This window comes from Protopterus annectens, chromosome 13.part0 (assembly GCF_019279795.1).
Source record: "Protopterus annectens isolate FY-2018-M chromosome 13.part0, PAN1.0, whole genome shotgun sequence".
Taxonomy (NCBI): domain Eukaryota; kingdom Metazoa; phylum Chordata; order Ceratodontiformes; family Protopteridae; genus Protopterus; species Protopterus annectens.
Genome location: NC_056747.1, coordinates 1,087,304,966 through 1,087,326,764, shown reverse-complemented (window position 1 = coordinate 1,087,326,764; position 21,799 = coordinate 1,087,304,966). Strand labels below are relative to the sequence as shown.

Genomic DNA, 21,799 nt, shown 5'->3' with positions numbered 1-21,799 from the left:
GAAACATATCAGAATTGTACTCCTGCACTGTTTTTAGTGTGTGTGTGTCTACTGTTACAGTAAGTCAATGCATATCTTGTTAATTCTTTTCATCTTTGTTTTCTGGAGCAAGCCCATGTGGGCAGGATTGTTACAACAAAAATATAGAAAAAAGTTTCCCTTTTAAGTCAATGCTTGAATATCTTTCAGATTCTTTAAGTAATATTTTGAATAATATAACATTTGGCTGCACTTAAGAAACCCAGCATACATGTTAAAAACCAGTGGTACTGTCGATACGTTTGCTGTATTATTACTTACAACAGCTGCTCTCAAAACATGTTTTGATATGTTTCTAGGAAACAAGAATAACAGCCGAGCAACTGCCTAGATGTTCCCTTATTGTGGAGTCTAGAATTTCCATTGTACAAGTCCAGCTAAAGACCCCAGGCCTAACCAGTCTATGACCTGCTCAAGAAAAGATTTGCATTGACTATGTACATATTGGCAATAAGACTCCTTGACCATTGTATGCTAAACGTTACACCTATAACTACTCTGATAAGTTCAAGGAGAACAATCACAGATAATAGGTGCTAGAGCCATTAGATCTAATGTAATATATAAGGTTAATGGTCCTACACCTGCAGGCAACTACATAGTGTGTCTTAAACATCAAGAAATTGCATGTGCTCTTGTCCCTTTATTTGATTGGAAGAGTTTATAAAGTACAGTGAGTGAATTAAGGAGTGCCAGCCAAAGAAAAATAACCTAAATGTATGCATGCAGACTGACTTGGTTACTCGAGAGAAACCTCTATCAGATTTAGATCCTAGAACAGCATATGCTGGACCAGCCTGGACTACATGCTACCAGTCCCAAAATTAAATTATAATGTGCTGGAAAGAAAATTCAGTCAATAAATATAGCATCTGCACTAGCAAATTATGCTGCAGAAGTTTCAGATGGATGAAATTCAGTAAGCCTTTTCACAGAATCCATTGTTTAAACAAAATATGGGAAATTAAATAATGCAAAAGAAGGCAGGAGTCACACTATTATATCGCTAGAAATACAACTAGTGAAACTGCTAGCATTCTATCCATCACAAATATCCATTACTATAACAGAATGAGATATTAAATCAAGGTTCCAGTTGATGGTAGCCCAAGTGGATGTAAAATATCCCACAATGCTTACCAAAAAGAGTAGGGTAATTTCCCAAGTGCCCTGGCCAAGTTTCCCCAAGTTTCTCTGGATACCACCTTGGTCTTCATGAAAAAAGCTACTGGCTTAGTGGGTGTAACCTGGTCAACAAAGACTAAATAAATTAAAGTATTAGAAAATAAAGTAAGTACAAATGATAAACTATAAGTGAGTCCTTAAAATAAGCGCATTATCCTTATGGATCAATATTTTTATGCACAAAGGCTAGGGTAACTGTTTCACAACAGGAGGGGCTGATGAGACCTTTTTACTCTTTCAGCGAACTATTTGCCTCTCAAATTGTAGAGGCCAACAAAAGAAGTTAAAATAATCAGCAGAAAGGCAAATAGAGCACTACTTCAGTAAGACTTATATGGGCCTCTTAAGATCTATTAGTTGCTCCAACTCCACTCTTCAATATTTTATCTTGTCATGCCCCCCAGTAATTGCTTTGTTATGTCATGCACCCCAGTAATTGCTTTATGTCATGCACCCCAGTAATTGCTTTATGTCATGCACCCCAGTAATTGCTTTGTTATGTCATGCACCTCAGTAATTGCTTTATGTCATGCGCCCCATTAATTGCTTTGTTATGTCATGCACCCCATTAATTGCTTTGTTATGGGCTTCATTGAGGAAGTTTTCTTTTTGTAATACTCATAAATGTCTAAAATATGATTTTTGGCTGTGGCCACCTGTTTATCCAAATCTTACACTACCTGTTTTAATCTCACCCAGTTCTGCTTGAACTTTGGATAACCATTTGTGTATCAGGAACAAAGCTATTTTCAGGTATTCAAATATAAGTTCAAAGTCACAACGGGTCTTAAGTAATTTGCCATTTCTGTGTTCTTAAATAAGAATCAGATCAGATTGTCTGATTTTTTATGTCTAATTGGTTGCATCTTAAGTACGGCTTGTGGAATGCTACATTTACAGGCTGTGACTTCCATTTCCGGCTATTATTTGAATTTGCTTAAATGGGTTGTATAGTAACTGTGCAGTGAGTAGTTGTGTTCCTGTAATATCTACACTTTACTGAACCAAAACATGCTGATGGTGATGGTGAAGGTATTACTGATAATGATGATGATGATTTTGATGATGTCGTCTCCTGACTGCAAGAAAATGTCAGGCTATTCAGTACAGCTCCACCCTTCCCCCACAGGATTATAGCTACTCAAGGCTTGCAAGATTGCCTTCTCTACATACTATTTAAAGTCACTGGCTTCCCTTTTATTCAGCATTTTCCTGCATAAAAAGTCTTTTTCATTGCAGACAATATATAGATTGACACCTTTGGCTGCTACTTGGCTTGCGAGATTGTCCCTTCCACACAGTATCAAAAGTTAATGGTTTTCTTTGTCATTCTGCATCATCATCATCATCAATCCCTCTTTTCACATTTTCTACATGGAGTTGGAGAGTCATGTTAACTGTTACCATCTCTTTCTCTATTCAATGCCACTCTCCTGTCATCTTCAACTCTCACATCTGGCTGTCACAGGTCTTCTCTCCCACAGTCTATCCACCTGTTTGCTGGAAGTCATAGCTTCCTCTTTCTTTCTTCTTGTCTGTCCCAAATCTTCCTCACAAGATTGACTTCTGCTTTTCTGCACTGTGCCCAAACCACCATAATCTATCCCCTTTGACCCATTTCTGCAATTGGGGATACTTTGGCTTCTACTGTTATGTCCTCATTGCTTTGTCTATCCCACAATATGCATCCTACCACCTGTCTCAAGCTAATGGATATTAAGAGGCCAGTCTAAGTCTACTTAGCTTCCTCAACTGCTCTGCCTTTACTGTCCGGGTGTTTGTGCTACACAGTAGTACTGGTTGCACCACTGTTTTGTACAACTTACTTTTCAGGTTCTTTGGCATTATTCTGTCATATACTACACCTTATCTTCTGTGCCAATTGGCTGCAGTCCCTCTGATTCTAGCTTTGACCTCTTCACTCAGACTTCCCTTCTGTTCAGCACCTCTCCCAAATACTTGAAGCTGTTAATCTCCACTACATTCCCTTCCATCTCCATTTGCAACTTCTTCTGAACTCCACCATTTGTTGCCATTACAACTGTCTTATCTGTACTCAGTTTATTCCATGTGCATTCAGTTTTGCATTCAATTCCCTTATCCTTTGCTGAAGTTCTCACTCAGAGTCTGCTTGTAATGCCACATCATCAATATACAGCAGCTTTATTGATCTGTCCCCTCTGACCTGTTTGCTAATGTAGTCCACCACCAGTATGAACAGCACAGAACTAAACCCTGGTGAACACCTACTCCCACTGGGAAATGAGCACTGTTCATACTTGAGTCATTGGGTCCTTGTACATAGCTTGTACTAACTCTATTAATGTTTCTGGAACTTTGAACAACTGCCTATTTTTTGGGACATTGCTATGCTTTCTGCAAGTCTAGAAATGTCCAGTTGGACTCTTTCTCATCTCTAGCTCTTGTCTCACTGCAAACATTGGGCCAGTTGTGCTGCATCCTGATTTGAATCTGAACTGTTCATCTCCCATCTTATTTTCTAGTACTCTGCGTATTCATTTTTCAGTCACCCCCCCCCCCCCAGAACTTTCATGTAATATTCATTTGCCTTTTCTGTATTTGTGTTTCCTCCTACTTTATTTTGCTTTTCTTAGAAGTACTCAATTTTATTTATTCTGCTGCATTTATTGCTGCTTGGTCTTAGCCTGATTAAATTGTAACTGTTATTCAAATCTTTTGGTTTAAGCACTTGGGCTTCATACAGGCTGTTTTACATTAAGAAGGTTTGTGGTCTGCACTGTTGTGGCAGGACAGGTAGCTTACATCCTTCTAAGCTGGGAATTGCTGATTGAAGGCCCAGCGTCTGCTATTCTAAAAGTGTATTAGTTCTGGCTTAAGCACTTTGGCTTCAGGCCAGTTATTCCACATTAAGAAAGTTTATGGACTGCACTCTTGTGGGAGGAGAGGCTGGATTCTGCCCTTCTGAGCTGGGAATTTCTGGTCACAGGCTTATTCTGCCTGCTTATTTGAACTGCTTCTTTCTGAAATTGGTGTGTCTTGTTGCTGTAGCATAGACCAGATTCAGGCCTGCTGAATCTAGCTTTGTTAATATAACTTGAGCACTGATCCAGGGCATCTTTTTTTTGGAGAAGGTTCCCCTGCACCCTAGTAAGCAGGGGTGTGCAGTTAGAACTTGTCTGATTGAAGACTGCAGGAACAGGGCTCAGTTTTGAGCTTTTTTCTGGTTAATTGGGTAACTTGTTTAAGTCAGTTTGTTCGTTTTCTATTGTTTTATATATATATATATATATATATATATATATATATAGATATATATATATATATATATATATATATATATATATATATATACATATATATATATATATATATATATATATATATATATATATATATATATAATTGCACTTTATTCATCTGCTTTTACTGTATTTGTGTTTATTTCTACTTTATTACTGGGGGCATTGACTACAACTCTGATCTGCGATATATAACAATAAGTATCCTTTTCTGTGCTTTTAAACTGTTTTTTTGAGTGTATTGAGTCTGCTAAGACTTCACCACTGGCAGTATTATTGACTGGATCTTAGTCTCTCACCCCCACTACTACCCTGATAGTGGAACTCTCCCTGACTCATTAAGCGACCACCTTCCCATCTTTGCTACACGCCTCCCTTCTCCAGTTCAAACTACCCATAATTACATTTCTTTCAGACACCTAAAAAACTTCAACCCAGAAGTCTTCTCCAACTCCTTAAAATCAGTCAACTGGTGCCCCCTAAAAACTCTCCCCTCAAAAGTGCAATCACTCACTTTAATACTACCTTCCAAAGCCTTTTAGATATTCATGCTCCATTAAAAACCAAAAGAATAAAAAACAAAACTACCCCTTGGCTAACTAAAAGCACATTGAAAACCATGCAATTAAGAGATAAAGCCTGGTCACACTATCAGAAGCACAAATCTCTCACTACCCTTAATGAATACAAAACTCTTCGCAATACAGTAAATAAACTTATTTTGACAGACCGTCAAAACTATTACTCTTCCCTCCAAAGTAAATACAAATCTGACCCACAAAAATTCTGGAAAGGTATAACATCCCTCCTAAAACCCGGCACAACTGAAAACCCAAACCCCAACCCAAATGTACAAAACACTGAACTCGCCACCGAATTCAACTCCTTTTTCATTGACTGTATCTCCAAACTTACCTCTTCCTTCTCAAGCAACCACCCACCCCCTACTACCGCCTGCCCTCTTCCTACACCCCCCTCTTCTCCACTCAATCACCCTACTACCTCACAAACCCCTATATTCTCACTGAAACCAATCCCTATCTCCACTGTAAAAAAACTACTAAAGAAGCTAAAACCATGCACTAATGCCCCCGATAACATCCCCTCACACTTCCTCAGCACATCTGCAGATGCCACCGCCCTCCCAATTAGTATCCTAATAAACCACTCCATCCAAGAAGGTCTTGTTCCACAAGTCTGGAAAAAAGCTTTTATCATTTCCCTTCATAAAGGAGGGAATAACACTAGCATTACCAACTTCCGGCCCATCGCCATCCTCTCTCCCATATCAAAAATTCTAGAAAAATGTATCCATTTACAACTCCTTCCCTATTTATTAGACAACAATCTATTAAGTCCTACCCAACATGGCTTCCGCCCTAATCATAGTACTATGACAGCCCTCCTTTCGTTCCTTGAAACTGTCAATAAAGCTAGAGACTCCGGTCTCACTGTATCTACCATCATTCTTGATCTCTCCAAAGCATTCAACACTATCTCCCATAACCTACTGCTCACTAAATTGTCAAAGCTAAACCTATCACCTGCAACTCTTAACTGGTTCACCAGCTATCTCTCAAACAGGCAACAAGCTGTCAAATGGAAAAAAGCCATCTCCTCTTTCCTACACACCCCCACAGGGGTCCCACAAGGCTCCATATTAGGCCCCCTCCTGTTCAACATCTTCATAAATGATTACTATCACTCTATCCCCATGCTAGTATCATCCAATACGCTGATGATTCTACAATCATCTGTGCAGCCTCTTCCATTCCAACCCTTCTACAGTTCACCCAAGAAGCAGTCTCCACCACAGAACTGTGGATGAAAGATAACCATCTTGCACTTAATGCAGCCAAATCAAAATTAATGATATTTACCCCCTCTAAAACAAACACATTTGATAAACAACTATTCTCCATCACCAGTCAGAATAATACTCCACTTGAACTGGTATCCGAAACCAAACTTCTAGGAGTTCAAATTGACAATAACCTTAAATTTGAGTCCCATCTACTAATAAACATAAAAAAAACCCACCAAAAACCCGGCCTGCTCTATCGACACAAGCGATTCCTCTCATCAACAACCAAACTCACTCTCTCTACAACATTTCTCTTACCCTCTCTCCTTTATGGTGCCCCCTTTTTACTAACCTACAATCATCTATTAGAACTAAACTATCTACCTGCTACAACAAAATAGCCAAATTTGCCACTAGTACCAAAGCTTCAACACACCACTGCACACCACTTCATAAACTAAATTGGCTCGAACTTCCCAACTACCTCTCCTACACTCAACTCACATTTGCACACAAACTCATCTTCCAACCATCCCTCTGTCCCACCCTTTCTTCTACCTTTAAAATTCACCAGACTCAAAGACCTCTCAGATCCACTAATCAGAACCTAATAGTAGTCCATAGACCCTTTCGCCCCCCAGGACAAAAGCTCCTCCATTTTTCCATAGCTCGATTATGGAACTCCCTACCTCCCTCCATTCGCACCATCGCTAGCCTTCCTACCTTTAAAAAAAACACTTCACTCCTACCTAACATCCTGATGGGAATGCTCCTGCTCCATCCCCACATAATCATTCTCCACTTCCTCTATCCTTATTACTTTCATCTCCTATATTTTGCTCATAATCCTATCCTAAATATCATCTATCAATCTAAAAAAAAAAAAAAAAAAATTGTATATAACTACACTCTATCATTATTTTCGTGGATAATTCTACTGTTTGTAAACTTTATCTTGCTATGAGTTGTATACTATGTAATGTATATCTCTGTAACATGTATTCTTGTTGGAGCTTTTCTCCCCAGGACTCCATTGAAAATGGGTTCACTTGGCCCAATGGACCATCCTGGTTAACCAACAGCAAATAAATAAATAAATAAAAATATTTTCTGAAAAAAAACAAAAACAAAAAAAAAACAAAAACAAAAAAAAAAAAATATATATATATATATATATATATATATATATATATATATACTTGCTTCCCGCCATTCTAAGCTTATACTACCAGTTTTCAGGTTAGTGCTGAATTCAGGGCTGTGTTACAAATCTTTGTGTTTGCCCATACCTTACTTGGATAGAAGGAAGTTTCTCTGTTCACCTGTAAGAGAGGGGAGCTTTGAGCAGCCTATCTGACCCTGGAGGAGTGGTTTCAGCCCTGAAATTAGTAGTTTATTGGCCATTTTGGGCTAATTTCTATCTCTTTCTCTTCCTTGCTATAAATACCGTATTTGCCTGGTTTTGCGTGCCGGACAGCACCGGTTAGCTAGGGTAAAACTATTCCTGGCTCCACAAAGTCTCCTCTTCAATTTTTCCCCTTGGAACTAGACAAACTTTCAACTTAAGCACTTAAGCCATTCATTTCTCAGCCCGGCACTTGCTCAAAACTTATAGCAAGCACTTATAAACCCTAGCACTAGACCCTCCTGTACTGTACAGAAGGATAAGGCTCTCTATTCGACCTTACTAGCCATCCAGTAAAATAGTTCACTGTACCTATCCAGGCATGTCCAAAGGGTAGTTTCAGGTGTACTCTCCAGTCCAGCTGGTGAATCTGGGCATTTTGAGGCAATGTTACAACTGCCTCGTGCACATAGACAACCCCCTCCTCCTACCACCAAACATTAATACATGTGAGAGATGCAGTTATACAGCCAAACTAGTGGTTAAGCTTTCTCAACCCAAGACTGGATCAGACAGTCATGAGGAGAAGGGAAATACTTGCATCACACCACCAGTCTTACATAGACCCATTAAAGCAGCACCGGCAAAAAACACACATAAGTACATTAAAACATACTTGGAGGCTCTAAATAAAAATCTGCAAAACCAACAGAGACCTCCAAAGCAAACATCCAAGCAACCTCCACCCCCCCCAACACAAACCATGAAACACATACTTCACAAAACCAGTGTGCCATGCAATCACAGCCCTTAAGGCAAAATAACATACTCAATATACTAGTAATAGGTGACTCTCTAGTCAGGCACACTGATGTCCCACTCACTAGGCTGAATAAGGAGAAGGTTACTGTTAGCTGCCTGTCGGGTGCCAGGATCCTCCACATAACACAAGCACTCAGGTCACTCCAGAACAAGTACAAATATGACTCTGTCATTGTCCATGTTGGTGTGAATGACCTGAGATGTACCTCCCTGGACTACATGAAGAGAGAAATGGAAGAGCTCTCTGATCATGTAGCGCAGGCCAGTATGACCCTGACCCTGATTAGCATCCTGCCTTCACCAAGAGTGATTCCATGGTATAAAGAAAAAAATCTCGATTTCAACAATTGGCTAAGTTTCTGGTGTCATTCAAAAGAGATCCAGTGTCTGTCCGCCTGGGATGACATGCTTGACAAGCCACGCTGCTTTGCTAGAGATGGCTTGCACCTGTCACCCTTAGGCTTTCAAATACTTGCCAAGGCTCTTGCCACCCCCATAGTGCCTTTTTTAGGCAAGGCTCAAAAGACAAACCCACCACCATAAAGAGCACCAGTAACAAAAAACTGAGGGTAATGCTACTCAATGCCAGAAGTCTAAACCTCAAAATGCACGCACTCGAGGCACTCCTCGGTATGGAGAAAATCGATATATGTGCAGTAACAGAAACCTGGTTTAAGGCTCCAGAGAGCACCCCAGCACTACCAGGCTACAACTCATACCATACATTTCAGCCACAGAACCCAAACCGAAATACAAAAGGTGGGGGTGTATCCATATTCATCAAGGATACTCACACCTCCAGCTTAGTGGCACAGCACGATGCTTCATTGATCATCCACGTGCAACTAACAATGAGCAAAACTGCAACTCAAACTGTAGCCTGCTACAGATCACCCACCATGTCCCAAGACCCCCATTCCACATTTCTGAAAACACTGGGAAACATAAAGGTCCTACCAAACACCCTAATTAATATTGGGTGATTTCAATTACCCAAACATTAACTGGGAGAACTACTCAAGTACTAACTCCCTTGCCCAACTTTTCCTAGAATTTATAAACTCAAATGCCCTGGTTTAACTGGTCAACACTCCCACCAGAGGTGACAACATATTGGACCTGATCATCACCAACATGGGCGACTGGTGTTCCACACCAGAAGTCAATCCCTCGCTGGTTAGATCTGACCATAAACAAATCACTTTGGATATCCATATTCTGCCTCCACCCCAGGACAAGAAAACCACCATGAAAAACTTTTCAAAAGCAAACTTCATGTTACTTAAGACCGAGGTGGAAAGTTTCAAAGCCCCCACTCTGAAGGATAACATGGTCTAAGCTGCAAAATCCTTTACTAATGCATTCTACGGGCAACTACAAGAATGCATGGATCGTGCCATCCCATGCAAAACCAAGACTCACTCCTCCAAGAAAAGGAAACCAGTCTGGTGGACTCCTGCCATAAACAAGCTATACAATAGAAAGAGGAAACTAGTACAGAAAATAGTAAAATCCCAGGAAGGGAAGACATCCCTGATCAGTATCAGCAAGAAACCACGATCCCTCATAAAATCATCCAAGGCGAGCTTTGAAAGAAAAATTGCCAAGGACTCCGAAGATATCCACAAGGCATTCTTTAGCTATGTCAAGAATCTAAGTGGCAATGCTCAGATCTGCTCGGAGTTAGTGCAAAATGGCAGAAAATACACTGAACCGACCAATATCGCCAACATCCTGGCCGACAGGTTCAGCGCAAACTTCACCCCCCTCTCACCCCCAAAAGGGCCCATAACCATACCAGAAGAATGTAGAGTCTCTGAAATCACAGACACTCAGGTTAAATCAGCCCTCTCCAAAGCCAAAAACACAGCATCAATGGGACCGGACAGTGTCCCAGGCTGTGTCCTACACAAGCTCAAAGATGAACTAACCCCTCATCTAAACACACTGTTCAAACTCAGCCTCTCCATAGGCTACATACCCATAGAGTGGCGCACAGCAATGGTTATTCTGCTCCACAAAGGTGGAGCTACAACAGACCCCAAGAAATATCACCCTATAAGTCTGACTATCTTGGTCTGCAAGGCTATGGAGCGCATCATCTTGGAACTCATTAACAGAGACATTGGGAACCTCCAAACACTGGAGCCTACCCAGTTTGGCTTTGTTAAGGGCAGATCATGCCTCCTAAACCTGGTGGACTTCTTTGAGACAGTTACCAAGGCTATAGATGAGGGAAAGGTGGTACACACAGCCTACCTAGACCTCGCTAAGGCCTTTGACACCATTCCCCATTCTGATATTATAGACAAGCTCACCAGCCTGAACATAAACCCCTATGTCACAAGATGGGTTGCCAACTGGCTCACGGACAGAACCCACATGGTGAGAGTTGTGGGAGCTAGGTCCGACTCTAAACTGGTTGCAAGTGGTGTTCCCCAGGGCTCAGTCCTAGGACCCCTCCTATTCGGCATATACTTCTTAGAGGTACAGGCAAGCACAGGAGGACCATGGCTGACCAAGTTCGCAGACGACTGCAAACTAGGGGCTATAATTGACTCTCCGGCTGACACAGATATCCTCCAAAAGGGTCTCACTGAGATGGATACCTGGTGTCAAAATCATGGCCTCAAGCTAAATGCCAAAAAGTGCATAGTCATCCCCTTTGGAAAAAACAAAGTATCGACAAACTACCACATAGGTGGTAGTCCCCTAAATACGGAAGACATGATAAGGGATCTGGGGACCCAAGTAGATAGTAATCTTTCCTTTGATAATCACATTGCCAAAGTGGTTAGAAAATCCTTCTACATGGCCCACCTAATCACAAAAGGGTTCGCATCCAGATCAAAAGAGGTCATTGTGCCCCTCTACTCATCAATCATCAGACCCATCATAGAGTACAACGCCCCATTTGGGATGTACCTTACAAGACACCTGCAACAGCTGGAAAGACCACAGAAGTACCTCACCAAGAGGATCACTGGCCTCAAACAAATGCCTTATGCAGCTCGACTAAAGAAACTCCAGTTGTACTCAGTTGCATACCGCCTACTCAGAGGTGATCTCTGCCTGACATACAAGGCCATGTCCAACCCAGAATTGATGGACATGCTCTACCTAAAGAAAACCTTATCCCCTCAAGCCACATGCTCTTGGGAGCTAAACCTCACCACAACAATAAATAGGACATGCTGGAGGGATAGATTCCTGTCCCAGAGACTTCCCATGCTTTGGTATAAGATCCCAATCCACATTAGGCAGAGCTCCTCGCTAACACTCTTCAAAAGAAACCTTGACGAGTGGATGGGAAACAGAAAGTTTACCTCGGGGATCACTCCAGTGGCTCTGCTGGACAAAGGCACAGGGAACTAATCTAAGGGGGCGGCGAAAGCCAACACATTCTGGCTAGGCTTATAAATGCCTTTGGGCAGATAGCCTAGTAACAACCTATGAACGTATGAATCTAGGAGTATGATACCTCTGTTCTGACCCCAGTTGTGGATGTCCCCTTTGTTCTTGGACACTGGCACTAGCATGATACCCCTTTCTCTCCACACTGTGATGAGTGATCCCTGGAGCCATTGCTCCCCGATCTCAGACACCCAGCATCTTTATCATATTGGCTGCAACCTCATCTGACCTTGCTGCTTTCCCTGACTTCATTTATATTAGTACTTTTCTTAGTTATTCTATGGTGGGATCCTCCTCATCATTGTAGGCTGTGTGGTACAGCTTCTGTGGGGTTTACTTCATTCAGAAGCTTTTGGAAATATTCTTTCCATCAGCCTTTCATGTCCTGTGGACTGGTGAGCAGGTTGTTGCTGGCCTCCCTTATGAAGGTTGTCTGACTATCTTCTTTATCTTTCTGACTTTGCCTTGCAACCTGATATAGTTTCTTTGTGCCACCTACTGACTTACTTTTCAGAAGCTGGTAGAGTGCCGATGATACCTTGTTCTTTCTTAGCCTCCTTGTTAGCCAACTAGTATTCCTTCCTAGCCTGGTCCATCTGTCATTCTGCATCTTTCTGCATAAAATTATTTTTCTTCTGCTAGAAGGATTTGCAGGCTGCACAAATGCCTTTTTAGTTCAGACAACATATAGACTGACACCTTTGGATACCATGAGGTAAACTGCTAAAACCACTGAGTTTGAAGACAGTAATACAGCTAAAGGAAAAAGACACTATGTGTTAATGTAGTTCAGGCTTGTTAAAACTATTATATCTTGATATATATGACTTTCTTACCAGTGAGCAGTTTGTCCTCCACTGAAAAAGTAAGCATTTAAGCTTACTGATTCTGTTCCTTTCAATGAAGACTCCTTACTGACAACCCGAGCTGTTAATCTAAAGAAATATCCTATCTCCGCCAGTCATACACCCAGCTGTTTTCTTTCCCATATTGAACTATGACAAAAGTGTACACAAGTCATTTTTTTGTAATTACATTAATAGCACTTAGCCTGCAGTTGATTGATGAAACAGATTTTTTTCTGATACTCAGAAACACACCTATTACAGGTCTGTCTCACTCCATTTGCCCTCACTCCATTCAGCCTCACTCTGCTATCCTACCTTACCTCCCAATTCCCACCCAACCCCACTACAAGTACATTTATACCTATATAAGACACTCCACTTACTACATAGACTCCTCTCCTTTCTAGCCACTACAATTCCTTAGACATACTTCTCCTTCTACATCACTTTATTTATTTATTTATTTAGTTACATTTGTTGACTGGGAGAGTCCAACTGGGTGTAGGTCTGTTTTCAGTGGAGGCCTGGGGAGAAAAGCTCCACACTTAAAATGTTACAGACATAATTACAGTTGGAGAATATAACAGTTAAAGATTTAAAACATAGTTACAGCTGTAGAACATAATACATCAGTATACAACTCGAATCTTTGTCATTTGCGAGGTACATAACAAACAGCAATAATTGGTTCAATAAGAAGTTCCTACTGTATAATAAGTAGCTAGGCTTATGAGCATCCGAACTTGCTGTAATCATGGTAGTTAGTGGGGTGGAAAGAGAGATAGTGGGTGGATGGAGTGGGTGTTATTAGAGGGGGAGTTGCACGGGCATAGCCAGCATGTTTTTAGGTGTGCTTTTAGTAAAGATTTGATGTGGGTGCAAGATGGTACAGAGGTGATTGTGGGAGGGAGGGAGCTCCATAATTTGTCTATAGTGCAGAAGAATAGTGTTTCTCCAGTAGAGCTACTGGCTGTAGTAACCTGTAAGTGCTTTTTGTTGCTGGATCTTAATGGTCTGGTGGTATGATAGGGTTGGAGTAGATTCTGGAAGGATGGGACTTTTAGTGGATGGTTTACTAGTTTGTGGGTGAGTGCAAGTTGATACCATTGAAGGAGGTGAGGGAGTTCTAACCAGCCCAGTTCTGCAAGTGAGAGACAGTGTTGACTACAGTAGGATGCCCCTGTGGCGAATTTGGCAATTTTGTTGTAGCAGGTCTTGAGCTTATTTAGATCGCATTGCTTTAGGTTGGTATATATTGGAGAGGCATAAAGTAAGGTGGAGATAAGGTGAGAGTTTGCTACTGAAATCATTGCTGCTTTGGTGAGAAGTTGCTTATTTCTACATAATGCTCCTAATTTTTTGTGGACTTTTTTATGGTCATGGATATGTGAATGTCAAAGTTTAGTTTATTGTCTATTTCCACTCCTAGCAGTTTGGTGTGTTCTGTAGGATGGATAGTGGTGTTGTCTTTTGCTGTGATGTTAAAGTGAGAGTTGTTTTGAGTATGTTTGGTGGGTTGGAAGATGGGTAGTTTAGTTTTGTTTGGGTTGAGTATTAATTGGGCATCAGATAACCAAGTTTCAACAGAGGAAAAGGCATCCTGTGTGCCTTTTTGCAGTTCGGGTAGGGACTGGGCTGAGCAGATGATGGTTGAGTCATCTGCATATTGTATGAGTGTGCCATGTGTGGTGGCAGAGGCTAGATTATTGGTGAAAATAGAAAAGAGTAGGGGTCCAAGGATGGATCCTTGGGGGACCCCTATAGAGACAGGTAGTTGGGGACATATGTCATTCAGCCATACAATGGATTGTTAGCGGTCTGACAGGTAACTTTGAAACCAGTTGGTGACTGTTTGTGTGAGAAGGATAGGTTATTGAGAACATGAGTTGCTTGTGTGGGACTATGTCGAATGCTTTAGATAGGTCTAGGAAAGTAGCTGAGGAGAGATAGCCATTGTTTTTATGCTGAAGGATAGTGTTAGTAAAAGAGAGTAAGGCAGTGGTGGTGCTATGGTTTATTTGGAAACCATGTTGAATATTAGAGAGGAGGTTGTTAGTAAGGAGGTGGTCTGAGACCTGAGAATGAATGCATCTCTCTAGTATTTTGGAGAGTGGAGAGAGAATAGCTATGGGGCAGTAAGTGGTTAGTTCTCTGGAGGGGCCACATTTGTGGAGAGGAATTATGTGTGATACTTTCCATAGTGTGACAGAGATCTGTTAATCAAGATGGATACTGGGTAGGCTAGGGCATCAGCTGCGATTTGTAGGTATTCACTTGGGAGGCTGTCTGCTGCTAATTTGGTGGGTTTAAGTTTAGTTAACAGTTTTTTTTTTATTTTGGAGGTAGGAACAGGAGAAAAAGTGAAGACAGTGGGGTGCTTGCTAGTTGAAGTTGAAGGTGTGGGTTGGAGGGGAGGGGGGTTGTGCTGTCTAGCTAGTGATAGAATGGTTTGTGTGAAATGCGTGTTGAAAGAGGTAGAAATATTTTCAGAGGAGTGAGGAATGTTAGGAGGAGGGGTACTGACTTTACCTAGGTGGAGGACGGGGTTTATGGAGTACCAGAATTGTTTGGGGTTATGTTGGGAGGAGTTAAGGGCAGACTGGTAGTATTCAATTTTGTCCTGTTTTATCAGCCTTTTGACTCTATTGCATAGTTCTAGGAATTTCTGTCAAGTTGAGGGGGTTTTGGTTTTGTGCCAGTGCTCCTAGGCTTTATCCCTGTTTTTCATTTCTGACTTAGTGGTTTTCTGTAGCCATGGGGAGGGTTGGGCTTTGGTTCGGAAAGTCTTATGGGGGTGTGGTAATTAAGGATGCTCAGGAAGGTATTATTAAAAAACTACGTCATCTAGACCGAGGTACTTTAGAGGTTGCTAGTTACATTCTTTGAGGGATAAGCTGAATGTGAGTGGGTTAAAGTTTAGTTTTTTGTGTATTTGATGGTAGATGACAGGTTTGATTTTGTATAGGTGTTTTCTGAGTAGGAAAGTTGGGGAATGATCACTGAGGCTGTCTGATAGTCAGCCTGCTATATATGACTGGGGGCTCTTACTGACTAGTATCCAATGCAGGGTAGTGTGCTTGTTGGAGCTTTTATTTATCCTGGTTGGTGACTGGACTAGTTAGGTGAAGCCATGAAGGTTTAGATGATGGGTTGGATGGTTGCTAAAACAGGATTGCCAGTCAATATTGAAGTCACCTAAAATTATAGTTTCTTGGGGGAGATGGTGGGTAGTCCAGCTAAGGAGGTTTTCTAGTGGAGGGATGTTTTGGCCAGGTTGGAAGTAGCACCCTACTATGTTGATGTTTTGTTTTGGTTTATTTTGAGGTTGGACAAACTCAAATCCCATTAACTACACTCAGTATCCTACAGACTCCTGTGCTTCATTTCCCACACTTCATACATATCTCAAAATCATCACTTCCTGCTATTTAATTAACTTTATATCTTCACGTTCCTCGGTTTATCACCTACTTTTCATCTCCTATAAATAAATATTATGAATTTTCAGTTCTTCCACTAAACATGATGTGCATATATCTAAGTACCCTTCTATTCCTTCTGCTGTCACACCGCACCTTACATTACACCTATCTCACCAACCTAAAATGTCCGACTCTTGCCTGTTATACACAAATTATCAGCCAATGCTACTCAGACAAAATTGCATCAAACTTATTTAACTTATAACCATACCTCCTATACAAATACAAACCTGTCTACTTCACCACCTACTTTTTCAAGCTTAAACATAAGTCTAATACAAATTTACCATTATGCCCCTTACTCTACTTACATTACCAAATTTTTTACCTATGTGGTGATGTACACTCTAATCAAAGCCCATATCCCTCTTGTCTCCCTCCCCCCTTACTTCTCCTATATCTGTATCCCCAAGAAACCTAAACATCTCCTTCATTAACATCTGAACTGCAGTTAACAAAGTTACAGAGTCCCATTCCTGGATATTCCAATACTCTCCTGACATTGTCATCCTCACTAAACCATGACTTAAGCCAGACATCAAAGACACTGAAACTCTTTCCCAGGCTATAATACTATGTGAGCTGATAGATAAAAAAAAGAAGTTGGCAGTGTAGCCATCATATTTTCAAACCACCTCTCTCTCTCTCTCTCTCTCTCTCTCATGCTTAGTCCCACCTACATTTCACCTTACAGACATACTAATTTCTAACCTGAAACCAAAAAAATCATAATAATCTATGTATCCTTGCTCTATATGTCTCTCCTGGTAAAACTATCCCTATGTTGGAAGACATGCTTAACTGGATATGAAACTACAGTCTATGGAGATTTCAGCACTAAATGGTAGCACATTTCAACAGAATATCCTTCAAATTGCATCAATATTTATGGATTTACACAACTTATAACCTCCCATACTCTCCCCAACAACTGGAATGCCCACAGAGATACATTAGTAAAAGGATACGAGGTCTAAATGACATGTCCTATATGGACCAACTCAAATCCCATTGACTACACTCAGTATCCTACAGACTGCTAAGAGGTGACCTGTAACTGGCATACAATGCATCCTCTGACCCATTACTGAAAGATTTACTGCACATCAGCAAGTCAAATGGCATCAGAAATACTCATTCTAGGGATCTAAACCTCTTCAGCAAAATCAACAGAATAGCATGGAAGGACAGGCATATTTTGCAGAGGATACTGTTGCTATGGAAGAGACAACCCATCCACATAAAACAAAGTTCATCCCTGTCCATTTTTAAGTGCATGTTAGATATATGGATGAGAAGCAGAAAATTTACCCCAGGACTGCCTCCTATACTACTAATGGATAGATACAGCTCCTAAATGCTTTATCCTATGCATGGGACCCCTCAGATTATCTACTGTATGATCCCAGTCATTCTCATTAGGGGTAATACATAACTATCAAATGTCAATAAATAAATAAACAATAAATAAATTATCAACTCTGGGATGGGTAAGGACAATCTATAATCAAATGGGATAGGTTATTTTGAACATGAAAAGGGAAACTGACTAGGCTTAAAATGGCCCACAAGGACAGCTAACCTAGCACAGGCTTCACTCTAGACTGGATTCTACTTTCAAATCCTAAACAATACAGCTCGCTCAGAATCCTCCCAGACTCACTCAGTGAGCACTATTCTATCTATATCCAGAGATTAATAAACCACAATTACAAAGATCAATTTTGTAAGGAATGCTGTAATTTTATAAACTTTAAACCTGATGTTTTCAACAATTTTCTTCAATCCCATAACTGTTCCAGTCTTTATACCTAACCTCTGGACATTGCTGCATCTAATTTCAATTCAGTTTTCTATTTTGCAATACCATAAATAGCCTTGCCCCCATCAGATGAAAATGTATTAAAATCACCCAAACTGTTTTGCTATCCCACTCTTGTCACACACTAATGCACAAGAAAGGCAACAATGTGATGAAACTAGCACCTGCCCAAATTATAAGCATCTCCATAACCTTGCTAAAACCCAAGTCACTGCTAATAAAAATATAGTATTACTTAGATCTGTAAATAGACCATAAAAAGCAAGACATTTTGGTCCTCTATTAACAAAATTGTTTACCCTGGAACTTGCACTGCTCCAACCTCTGCCCAGATATCTCTCTTATAGAAACTACTAATATATTTAACTTCCATTTTATAGACTCTATTGCTGCTCCACCATAAAACCCCATACAAACTCACAATAGTCATGATTAGGAGCCAACTTCCAATAAATCTTTTTTCTACCTAAAAACTGTTTCTGCTTCTCATATGAAATACCTACTCAATAAGATCAAGCCGTGATCACCCTCTTTTGACAACATCTCTAGACAATATCTAAAGTATCTACCAAGAAATGGACTTAATGAATAATGCAGCAGTGCTGCTCCCACATTTCACAAAGGTAGGGTAACATTTTCAAACAGTACCTTCCTAACCATCCACTTCATTTATCTGTTAAACAGTTTTTTGTAACCCATTAACCTTAAAAAGAAAACATAGGGACATAGTTTATACTCCAGAATATTAGCCAAAACCTGAAACAAGATTCCTACAGACAGTATATCATCACCTATAAGTCCCACTTTTAAGCACACCATAAAAATACATTTTCAAATCCAGACAATGTACTTGCCTTTCTCCAGGTTAAACTGACCAAATTATTTACCCCTTCCTATATTCTTTCTCTTACACTCTCTTTCTCTCCTCTCTTTATCTTCTATATTCCTTCCTCCTTTCAATCTATTATACAATAACGGTTTCTCTTACAGTTTTTAGTGTTTACCCTTATTTCTCTCATTTCATTTATCATCTTTAAATCTTTTACCCTCTTCTTCTCCACCTTCCTTTGACCTTTCTTTTTCCTGTCAGGTTTGTGTTTCTGCACTTCTTGTACCTTTTTATTTCTTCTTTCTCCATAATAATCAAATATACTTAGATAAGTATATATTTTACATATGCACATTTTTTGCCTGTCTCTTGATATAATCATGCTTATTTTTTCTGTTGCTCTCATTTGTTTAATTTATTGCAACTACTTTTTTTCTCACTGGGGCTCCTCTGAAAATAAGATTTATGCCCAGTCAGACTTTTCTAGTAATCAAATGTCAAAAAATAAATATATAAAAATAACTAAATGTAGTCCTACTTTGACTGGGACAGTCAAGTGACCAAATAATTATTAGGCTCCTTGTGTTTTCTTTTGAACACACAAAACTATTCTCATATGATATGTTCTGGCTGAAAGGCCATGCCTATGCTATGTTCCTATAACATCCGGAGCTAAAATAATTCTAATTTCTCAAAAGCTTATATTCTTCTGGTCATTTTACATGTTATAGCAAATAACCAGAGCACAGTTTTCACATATAAAAGTGATATTCATACAATCAAGATGCAGAAATATTTTCCTTTGAACTTTTTTTTAAAGTGAAATGTCATTTTATGAGCAAAAATTTCAAGAATTTTTCCTGTGATTTTTTTAAATACATTTTTTTAGACATTATCATGATTCCATTATGATTTCTAGGTTCATCCATATAAGTAAAATTAAAAGAGATAAATGCAGAACATTTAGAAAGCAAACCAGCAGCATTACAATTGATAATTGTAAGAAGAGTCAGAGGTTATGCTGAAGATGAGATGCTATCCCGAGGCCCCATGTGCTTTAGATGGTGGCATCTTAGCATTTATCAAAATGAGTACACAATTTTCTTGGACAGCTGGTCAAATTTCAACTAGCCAGCACAAATACCACCTTGGGTCTGACCATAAAAGAAGCCATAGGTCTAGTGGGGCAAACATGGTCAATAAATTATTAAATAAGCAAACATGCAATCACCTGTTTGATCAATCAATTAATCAACCAATAAAATAAAATAAAATTAGTTATCTGGCCTAATATATCACATTCTATGAAAATGTTATATTTTCCCTGACTCAAACAGAACAAATTGTAGAATTTATGTGCTTTTCTCAAGAAAAAAATGGAAATTCAATGTCCCTTATAAATAATCAATAATCTAATTGTCTTATTTTTAAAGTTCCAGAACAAAATCACAAATCATTACAGAACTCTGACTATGTGTAGCTAGAGAGAAATACACGTCAGTGTGACTGTTTGAAACTGCCAGTCTGCAACATATTCAAAATAGAACAGAAACATCATAATGTTCATGTTTTGCTCAGGGTGACAAATATAGACGACATCTGCAATGTGAATATAGTCCATTGCTGTAACACTAGACCTAAAACATTATGTACTTCTGTATAAATCTGAGGTTATCAATCCTCTTTAATGATGTGGTAGAAAAATTGCATTAAAAATGAAAATGTTCTTATTAAAATTTGAGATGGACTGCTCATATTACAGTCTAAGAGCATTTCACAGCCAAGTACACTAGTGTCATTCCATGAAAATGTTATTTCAATATATATAACCATTTTACAGTTAAAGACTTTACAGCCAGGCAAAAAAAAAAAAAAAAAGAGTCTTACAGTCAATGCGCCATGTCATTTTGGAAAATGGTGAATAGCAGAGTGCTTAATCAGTTTTCAATAGCTTTTCTAAGCCAAAGGGTTGGGCAGTTTGACAAAACAGGACTCTCCTAAGTATTTCTTTCATTAACTTATTTCCAAAAATGCAGTTTCTTTGAAAGTAATAAGTATGATAATAGAACATAACAATCAACAAAATGCAATGCCAAGGCACTAGCAAGACGATCTCATGTCCTAGAAAAACACTTTCACTTATTTATTTTGGTAATGGGTTTCAATGAGCTTTGTTTTTTTATTCCATTTCCTTTATTTTACTGATCCTGTGTTGGACAATAATAGTCCATTTTCAATAAATAAAATATAGATTTTTTTTAATATGTTTTCGGGTAATATCTGTATGGTCAGAAATTACAGCTGTTTAGAGACTGCTTTAATATTGACTTGCTGTGTAATGTATATACACATATATATATATATATATATATATATATATATATATATATATATATATATATATATTCATGAAGTAAACTGATGATCTGCAGAATAAAAGTAAAGGATGACTGAGTTTTCAGCACTTACCAGCAGAACAAGGATCATAGGCCCTTGGTAGATGTAATCTGTATGTACACCAGGCTTGTGTCCAAACCAGCATCTGCAATTCAAATAAATATGCAAAACAATTAAAAATAGCTTTCAGAATGAAAATTTTGAAGGAAAATGTATGCTTATTTGAATAAAACAATGAGTGAGAAGGTCACTGAAAAACCAATCAGTAAAAACAAAATGAAAACTTCAGCAAAGTTAGAACTTCCACAGACTGACCTCCCAAACCTCTTGTATCAGAGGCACATGTCATATATGCAAATGATCCTTATAAACATCAGGTGTTTCAGCTAATTTGTGATTTTGAATGCCCATGACTTGTTTCGTCATTTTAATGGACAATTTCAGGCCAATAAAGCCAAACCCCATTAGCTGTGCATATACATATTTCGGCCTTGTTATGACCTCATCAGCACAGCACAAGCAGAGTGTTTG

The 21,799-nt window shown here is 39.4% G+C and overlaps 1 protein-coding gene across 1 annotated transcript in view; it reads right to left on the bottom strand.

Moving 5' to 3' along the window:
- Positions 1 to 21,799, bottom strand: part of LOC122788124 (corticotropin-releasing factor receptor 1-like) — a 1,637,729-nt gene that overhangs the window by 171,274 nt on the left and 1,444,656 nt on the right. Inside the window, exon 10 of the mRNA XM_044055063.1 lies at positions 21,341 to 21,413. Within this exon, the coding sequence (XP_043910998.1) occupies positions 21,341 to 21,413 (73 nt within the window). The remainder of the gene's footprint in view (positions 1 to 21,340; positions 21,414 to 21,799) is intronic.